Genomic DNA, 8,969 nt, shown 5'->3' with positions numbered 1-8,969 from the left:
TTCTCTTAGGATCTCTCACCAAAGTACAATTGCCCACTTGTGAGCATTGCCTAGCTGGAAAAGCAACTAGATTACCATTTGGCAAAGCCAAGATAGCCAATAGTCCATTACAGCTTATCCATTCTGACATATGTGGACCAATGAATGTAAGGGCTAGGCATGGTGCCGTATATTTAATCACTTTTATAGATGATTTCACATGTTTTGGTCAAGTTTATTTCATCTCACACGAGTTTGAAGCATTGGACTACTTCAAACAATACACCAATTTGGTGGAGAATCAATTAAACACAAAGATCAAAACTTTATGGACCGATCGAGGTCGTGAATATCTATCTGACCAATTCAAAAATTTTTGTGATGAAAAGGGTATAGCTCGACAGCTAACAATTCCTTATACTCCGCAACAAAATGGCGTAGCAGAAAGAAGGAATAGGAGCCTATTAGACATGGTTAGGTAAATGATGGCGCAAGCCAATTTTCCAATTTTCTTTTGGGGAGATGCAATATTGACTATTGCCTACATTCTTAACCGTGTGCCCTCTAAATCTGTCCCCTCCACCCCATATGAGCTATGGAATGGTGAAAAACCTAATTTAGGAAATTTGCATCCTTGGGGGTGTGCAGCTTATGTTCACAATAATTCATATCAACACGGGAAACCTGGTCCTAGAAGGAAAAAGTGTATCTTCATTTGATACTCTTCTCACTCTAAAGGATTCGTATTTATTGGTGAAGAAGCTGATGAGAAGGTGACAGAAATTGAGTCCTGTGATGTTGTATTCTTAGAAGAGGACTTTCCTATGAAAGGTGAGATTGACAAAGATTTCTAATTTTACAAAATGGAAAATCTAGAAAATGGCGCACCTATACCAGAGGAGGGATTAAAGGAAACTATTAATCCTCCTAGGGAAAGTGGGAGCGACGTAGTGCCTTATCAAACTCCTATGGAGCAAGATCATGAGCAATCTCAACCTCGTCGAAGTATTCGTGAACGAATCCCACGTCGTCGATTTGAGATTGAAGGGGAAATATTCATGATTACTCCACATAATGATGAAGAGCCTAAAATAGTCAATGAGGCTTTGTCTGGTCCTAAAGGTGAGGAATGGATTAAAGCTATGGAAGAAGAGATGGAGTCTATGAAAACTAATCAAGTCTGGGACTTGGTTGATTTACTGCCAGGTTGAAAATCCATTGGAAATAAATGGATTCTAAAAATTAAACGAAAGGCGGATGGGTCAATAGAACGATATAAGGCTCGGTTAGTAGCAAAAAGATACACTCAAGAAGAGGGAATTGATTATGAAGATACTTTCTCACCAGTTGTGAGAATAACTTCAGTTCATCTCGTCCTAGCAATAGTCACACATAAGGACTTAAAATTATACCAGATGGATGTGAAAACTGCATTTCTCAATGGAGAAATAGATGAGGAGATCTATATGGATCAACCTTTATGCTTTGAGTCTAAAGGACAAGAGCGCAAAGTTTCCAAGCTAAATAGATCTATATATGGTCTTAAACAAGCATATAGGCAATGAAACATCAAGTTTCATCAAGCAATCCAAAGGGATGACTTTGCGATGATGGAAGAAGACCATTGCATGTATTTAAAACGTTCAAGTAATGGTTTCATAATTTTGTCCTTGTATGTCGACAACATTTTGTTGGCTGAGAATAACAAAGAATTGATTGATGCCACTAAGAAGTGGTTATCATCGAACTTTGAAATAAAAGACATGGGTGAGGCTAGCTATGTGCTAGGTGTGAAGATCATAAGAGATCGCGCTAGAAGGCTTTTGGGAATTTCTCAAGAGACTTACATCAAAAAGATGTTAGAGCGCTATCACATGCAATATAACAAGCCGATGGATACCCCTGTTGATAAGAACTTGAGCCTAAGTCGTGATATGTGTCCCAAGACTCCAGAAGAGATAGAAAAAATATCCAGAGTACCATATGCCAGTGTTGTCGGTAGTTTGATGTATGCAATGATGTGTACACATCCTGACATATGTTATGCTGTTGGGTTGGTTAGTCGATTTCAATCGAACCCTGGTCAAAAGCACTGGATAGCAGTCGAAAGGATTTTGCAATATCTAAAAGAGACTTCAGATTACATGCTATCTAACCAAGGAAAAGAGGATTTACGACTGATCGATTATTTTGATGCTGATTGGGGAGGAGAAATAGATCAGTCTAAATCAACTTTAGGATATACTTTCTTACTTAATGGCAGTGCAATACTATGGAGTAGCAAGAAGCAATCCTGTGTAGGCCTATCCGCAATGGAGGCTGAGTACGTAGCTTGTTCCGTAGCAACACAAGATGCAGTTTGGTTAAGGAGTTTCCTGTAGCATTTAGAAGTTGCCAAATCAGCATCAGAACCTGTGATAATTTTCTGTGATAACACTGCTGCATTGGCTGTAGCCAAGGATCCCAAATACCATGGAAAGACCAAACACATCAGGATGAGATATCACTATATTAGAGACACAATTGCTGAACAGGAAGTGGTCCTCAAACACATTTCTACACATGATATGGTGGCTAACCCACTTACCAAACCAATAGCTAGGGACACATTTGTTAAACATGTGAGATCGCTAGGCTTACGTAGAATGTGATTTAAAATGTTACATGTTATGTGGACCACGTAAACACTTGCAACTGTTGAATACTATTTGAATGTCATTTAATGTATTAAATTATTCAACATTTATTTATGACATACACTGTGAGTATTGACAGTATAATTTATGAAGTTTATCAATAGACATGGATTGGCACACTCACAAGAGCAATTGCCTCTAGCACTAGGAGGGCGAGTAGAGATGAGACTATTTGAATTAGAACGCTTAGAATGCAAATTGGGCGTAGTGTGAGTGAGTATAATTCAATATTATTGAAAATGGAGTCGCCTTGGTTAGGGCCAAGATAAGTTTCTTAGAACAAGAAGAACCGACATGAATGAATCCTCACCATTCATGAGTCTATTTGTAGAATGTCGAGTGTGAAATTAGTCATCTAGCACTGTTGATAGTGAGTAGATAAGAATTTCAAGTTTGACGCCAGTGAATTGGTGACAAGACTCAAACTTGTATGGTGTATTTCCTCTTACGAGGAGAGCAATGACATATGCTCTTTATCTGACGATAAGAAAAGAGAAGCTCCGTCATAGCATGTATTTCATACTACATGTGCAATCGACCATTCAGGAGTAGAGAATGAATCCCTGCTTCTTTACTGTGTGAGTCCTGGAGATCTTAAATACGTCTCAAATTTTTATTACCCTTTGCAACTTTAGACTATGTCATGATGTGATGAATTAATGTTTGCTACTTTAAGAGTGTCACCTATGGTTATAGAATGATTCAACATAAAGGAACACTCCTAGGAAAGCATGTTGATTCAGATCTGAGTGATATCATGGCAAAAAGAAAAAGAATTTGTTGGTTTTACACCTGTTATTGGTATTCACTAGCCGAAATCATCTCATTCTAAAGAATTTGATTTGATTTAGAATACTTGCAATTGTAAGGATGCATTGAGTATAGAATTCGTGAGGGATTGGATAATACTCAGTCATGTGTAGCTGAAAGTACTTGGGGTATGTAAGTACATATTCAGGAATAATAATTTCTCAAAGAGGTTGATGTCTCCTTTATGGTGTATGGAAGGTTTCTATATTGGAGCTCCCATTGTTAGTGTACTTCAGGTCGCACGGTCCGTTCACTTGTATGAATTTGCTTGTACAAATTTGAAATTTATATTAAAAGGGGCTCAGCCCTACATGAGCGAGTGGGAGATTTTGGAAATTGGGTTTTAAATATGGACCGCGCATAAGGGCTTGACCTTGCCCAATCCATATTAGGTGGGTTAGTGAGCAGTTGTCTCCAAGCCAACTGTTGGTAACCTACGTCAGTTACAAAGATGTAACTGACGTTGTTCTCTCTATAAAAATAGAGAACACAGTACAGAGAAATATCTCTCGGTCACACCTTCCATACCTTTTGATTTTGGAGAACAAAAAGCTCACAAGTAAACAAAGGTGTTCGTATTGTGGAATCATTCTTGGTTCTAGTAATCAAGTTAGAAACCAACCGATCCTCGTTTACTCGTATCGATCAGGAAATTAGTAAGTTTTTCGATTTCTACTTAGAAACACTACAAAATCGAACAGGCAAGGAAAAACCATAGTTTTTAAACTCGGTTCAACCGTTATGATGGAGGTTGAACCGCATGTTTTTAATAAATAATAATATAATATATATTTAGTTATATAATTATATAATTACACCATCCAAAACGATACTCTTAATAACATAAAATTCTATCCTATTTTAATAGTAAATCTATTAACATTTTTTAGTACAGATAATAATAATAATAAATTTAGTAGAGATAAATACCCATATGAAAGGCAACATTAATTAGAAGAAAAAAATATTAACACGGCCCATGTAATCTAATTCAAGCTCAAAGCCCACCAAAACCCTAATATTGTTTTCTATCTAATTCTCCCTTCATCTATGCCGCATCCACTACGTGCCGCCTCACCTTACCCTCATCAAAAAAGCTTTGTATTTCTCTTCAACACAATCACTCTCTCTCCCCCATCTTCTTCTTCCTGACTTAGTTCTTCCTCGTATTCTTCATGGCTGTTAGCGCCACCCATCTACTATTCTCGTTGATATGAAGAGAAACGGAAGATCGAAAGTTAAGGCAGAGTCCACAATCTCGAAGATTTTCATGGCTGTGGGCATCACCCATCTACTATTCTCGTTGATATGAAGAGAAACGGAAGATCGAAAATCGAGATTTGGTTTCAGAGAGGAATTGGGTGGTGCGAAGGCTAGAATTTTACAAACAATCAAAAACCTGCAAAATGAACACTGGTTAGTATAGAAATCTCCTTGCCTCCGCCAAATGTCACCAAGAGATTAGCCGCTTTTTGAGCATTGTGGGTCTCATATTGCCACGTGTCGACTGACTTTTAGGATTTATTTCTGGTACAAACATACAATACATATTTTATAGATCACCCTAATAAAGAAAAGTCACACAAATTAACTAACATATACTTAAATATGAGTACATGATTAGCCCCTTTTTTAATGTGTGAGTTTTATTTTCTAATTCAAAAGATATGCTTGGCAAATTTACTTTATATATATATATATATATGGACTTTAAGCCTTTAATGGCTTATGATGGCTGACCCACTACAAATGATAGTAGGTCCTTGTTTCTTCCGTAAGTGGTGCGTATAGCGCTTTGCTTACTCTAGTTCGAGAATTGCAGACCTTGAAAGGGGCTTCCATTAGCATCAGTAGTTTTAGTCGTCACTCATCCCACTCTTGCTTACTCGAGCATGGATGCAGCAAGGAGTTCATCAATTGAAGTCTGGGTAAAAGGGGGTTCCAAAGTAAAGACATGCATAAAAGCGCGAAGAACAAAGCCGAATTCCAAACCAGATTTAAAATTGTAAGAACAAAATGTCGGTACACCGCTTTATATAAACCACATAACTTTTCAGACCACCTTATTGCTCAACTGAGAGTACTTAATGGAATAAAACTAAGGGTGTGAATGGTAAGTTTTTGTCGGTAATTCAGTGTACTAATATCCAATCCATTTTGGTTTTTTCGACGGTGAAAACCAATGACCGATTGATATTGATGACACTGCGGTCATCACCGACCATTCGGCTTGGGTTGGTTTTTCGGTTATGATCATATCGGACATTTCTCAGACTCCCATATGTGTATCAAAGGGGGGTGAATTGTGTCCCCAAATTCCAATTGAAATCCTTTTTCAAATTTTCAAACAAATCATTGCCAGTTAACAACTAGCACACAACTTTAGACTTTTGTGATTATCCTAATCAATATTCAATCCAATGTAAGATGTGATACAATATGGTGAATGATCAAATATCAAATAATCAAGAGTAACACAAAACAGATTTTTCAAACAATACACTGCGCGCAGATTTTGCAATACAGATTTCACCTATCAAATGATGTCGAAATGCAATGAAACCTTAAATGCAATGTCACACCACCTTGATAAACATTATAGCAAAATTTTACATCAAAATTTAAAGATTAAATCAGCCTGCTAATCCCAAACAGATTAGGGGTTTTGAAATTCGTGCATTTTGAAGCAAGTGAACAAACAAAATCAACACAACGATTTATAGTAGTTCGGAGACCCTTCTCCTATGTCTACTACCTAGATTCACCAACCTAGGATTTTCCAACTCCACTAAGGTGTGGTTTTAAGAGACCCACAAAACTTCTTACACAAGGGTTATTTGCACACCCCCAAACTCAAGAGTACACTTTGCCCTTCACAAGGGACGCTAGCAAGGTTTGAAGAATAAGGTTCTCACAGGCTACCACATAGGTATTTGGTGTGGAACTCTCAAGAATACAACAACACTCTCAAAGGTAGAATTTTTAAGAACAATAGAGGTTTTGATTGTAAGTAAGCAAAGCCTAAAGGATGTAGGAACTTCCCTTTTGTAAAAGCAAGAGTAGTGAGAAGTCCTTGATTGTAGAGGCTTGTATTGGAGAAGATCTTTTACTTGATGAAGAAGATGATGTAGCAATTAGTAAGAAAGCTTGATGATTGTTGAAGATTGACAGCAATTTCTCTCAAAGAATATTTCTCAAATTTCTTCTCCAAGTGTAAAATGAAATAGAACCCTAGCTTTTCAATTTGTCTCTACAAATTCTCAACCCTTGGATTAATCTCTAACTTTCAATCCTGGCCTTTCATGAATCTTTAAATCTTGGCCCTTTATTAATTTGAATCAACAAATCTCCACGACACAAAATCCAATTGTTGGAAGCAATGTCAAAGGTGTGAACTTTGGAACTTTCAATGATAACCATTGGATCAACTTGTACCTTCAAATTTTAGCCCTTTAAGTCCACTTTAATTTTGAGCCTTTGATCAACTTGTACTTGCTTTAATTCTGAGCCTTTGATCAACTTGTACTTGCTTGATCTTGTCCATTGATTTTGGCTCCAAAACTTGAAATAATATCTTCATCCCTAAGCATTGTTTGGTTGCACCAAAAATGATCTTCATGAAGCTTGTGTCTTGAGTGAAGAACCCAAACAAGTCTTATACCATATGAGGAAGGAGATACTACACTTGTTCTCATGTTTGCCCATATATGGAAATCAATGACGTGGCCTCTTCTCCTTCAAGTATATTCCCTCTCTCCTTGTTGTCTTCACATTCACGAAATAGTGCATCAGCATATATTGTGATCGATCTTAGAAAATTTGTGATCGATCCGATTAATCCCTATTGTGAAATGCAATGTTGATCCATCATTGTTAGATCAATCTTAAATAATTTCTGATTGATTCGATTGATCCCTGTCATGAAAACTGACTTTTTCTTTATTTCATTCAATTTTCACTTCAATGAATGCTTGGATACCTTCCATATGACCCCAATGCTTAGCCCTATGGCTCGTTTCGATTATCGCATCAAGTCCTTAGTGGTAAGTTAGTGAAACTTAGGATTTGAGCTTTTTTTACATATAGCACCTATGGACAAATTAATTAGGCATATAATACCCTATTTATAATTTTTAGAGATATAACACCATACCGCTGTTGTCAACAGCGGCTTTGCTAGAGACAACGATTGCCGCCGTTGAGAACAGCGGTATTATCAATTTTTAGTTATGCCATTGTTGATAACAACGGCGGCATAGTGTAATCCATCTCCCTCCCTCTATGTGTTCTTTTGATTGCGAGTCAACTTTCTTCATCGCCACAAACTCTCCATAATCCTAGCCCCCGATTTCTCAACCCCATTCTCCTCCAAGCAGAAGTCACGAGCCGCCTTGTCCCTTCTCAAATCCAAGTCTAACGCAGGACCAAATCCTCGAGATCTGCGGCACCGCTTCACTGACCCTAGAGTCTCACTTGGACTGCTTCGTAGCTCACGCCTGTTGTCAGCGACATCACTCTCACCAATAATTACTTGAAATTCCTCCTATGGGCGATCACCATGTTCGCGCCGGCTATCTGATTCCTCAACTATCGATTTTAGTTTTGTTCTTTGATGCCTTACACCCCAATCCCATTTACCGGCCTTGAAAAACTTGCCTTTAAGGAACAAGCCAGTTCCTTATGGCGCCTTTGCAAAGATGAAGTCTCCTGAATGGGTCTATGCATTGTTTGGTTCTATAGGTTGTCATTTGTGGCTGCCTCGGTTCCTTCTTTGCATATGCTCTAAGTGTCGTACTCTTTGGATCACCAATCTCGGCAGCCCATTTTTCCCAGGGTCGCTGACTGATTCCTCTATACAGGTTCTTCCCATGCCTCTTAGCTCTCTTCTTTGCTTGCCCAACATCCGTTTGTTGAAAGTCCGCACTAGAATCTGGCATTGTGAATGGTTTGATCAGGAAGTGGATTTGGCGTATCTCAATTTTTTACTTTGTGCAATTATGCCTTCAATGACGTTGGTCTTTGGTATGCTTCTTGGCTTGTAAAACATAGGATCTCAAACTTCTCAAAGACACTCTGAGTTTTTGTGGTTCTTATGGTCTCTGCCATTAGCTCTTGTGAGTTAAAGTCAAAGATATACCGCTGTTGTGAATAGCGACATTAAAATCAGAGATATGCTGTTGTTCACAACAGCGGCTTCGCTAAAAACAAATTGTTGCCGTTGTTCTAAAGTGCAGCATGGTGATATTGTTCTAAAAAATTGAAACAAGGCGTTATATGCCCAATTAATTAGTACAAAAATGCTATATACAAAAAAAACTCTTAGGATTTTCCGTAGTTTCCTAGAGCTCCAAGCTCATTCTTGAAAACTGGACTTCAATTCTCTTGAACATACTGAATTCTGAGTTATATAAGACCACAATGATGATTAACCTACAAGGAAATAGGAGGTAGAACTCCCCAATTGCATGTAAGCTCAAAGAGTTT

General features: G+C 37.9%; 1 protein-coding gene across 1 annotated transcript; it reads right to left on the bottom strand.

The window, feature by feature from the left end:
• Positions 1-7,797: 7,797 nt before the first annotated feature.
• LOC120003599 lies at positions 7,798-8,422 on the bottom strand. The gene is made up of 2 exons (XM_038852622.1): positions 8,157-8,422; positions 7,798-7,981 (listed from the first exon to the last, which is right to left on the bottom strand). Exons 1-2 carry the CDS (start codon positions 8,420-8,422, stop codon positions 7,798-7,800), a joined length of 450 nt encoding a protein of 149 aa, XP_038708550.1.
• Between the last annotated feature and the right edge of the window lie 547 nt (positions 8,423-8,969).

This window comes from Tripterygium wilfordii, chromosome 8 (assembly GCF_013401445.1).
Source record: "Tripterygium wilfordii isolate XIE 37 chromosome 8, ASM1340144v1, whole genome shotgun sequence".
Taxonomy (NCBI): Eukaryota; Viridiplantae; Streptophyta; class Magnoliopsida; order Celastrales; family Celastraceae; genus Tripterygium; species Tripterygium wilfordii.
This window is presented reverse-complemented; position numbering and strand designations above follow the sequence as displayed.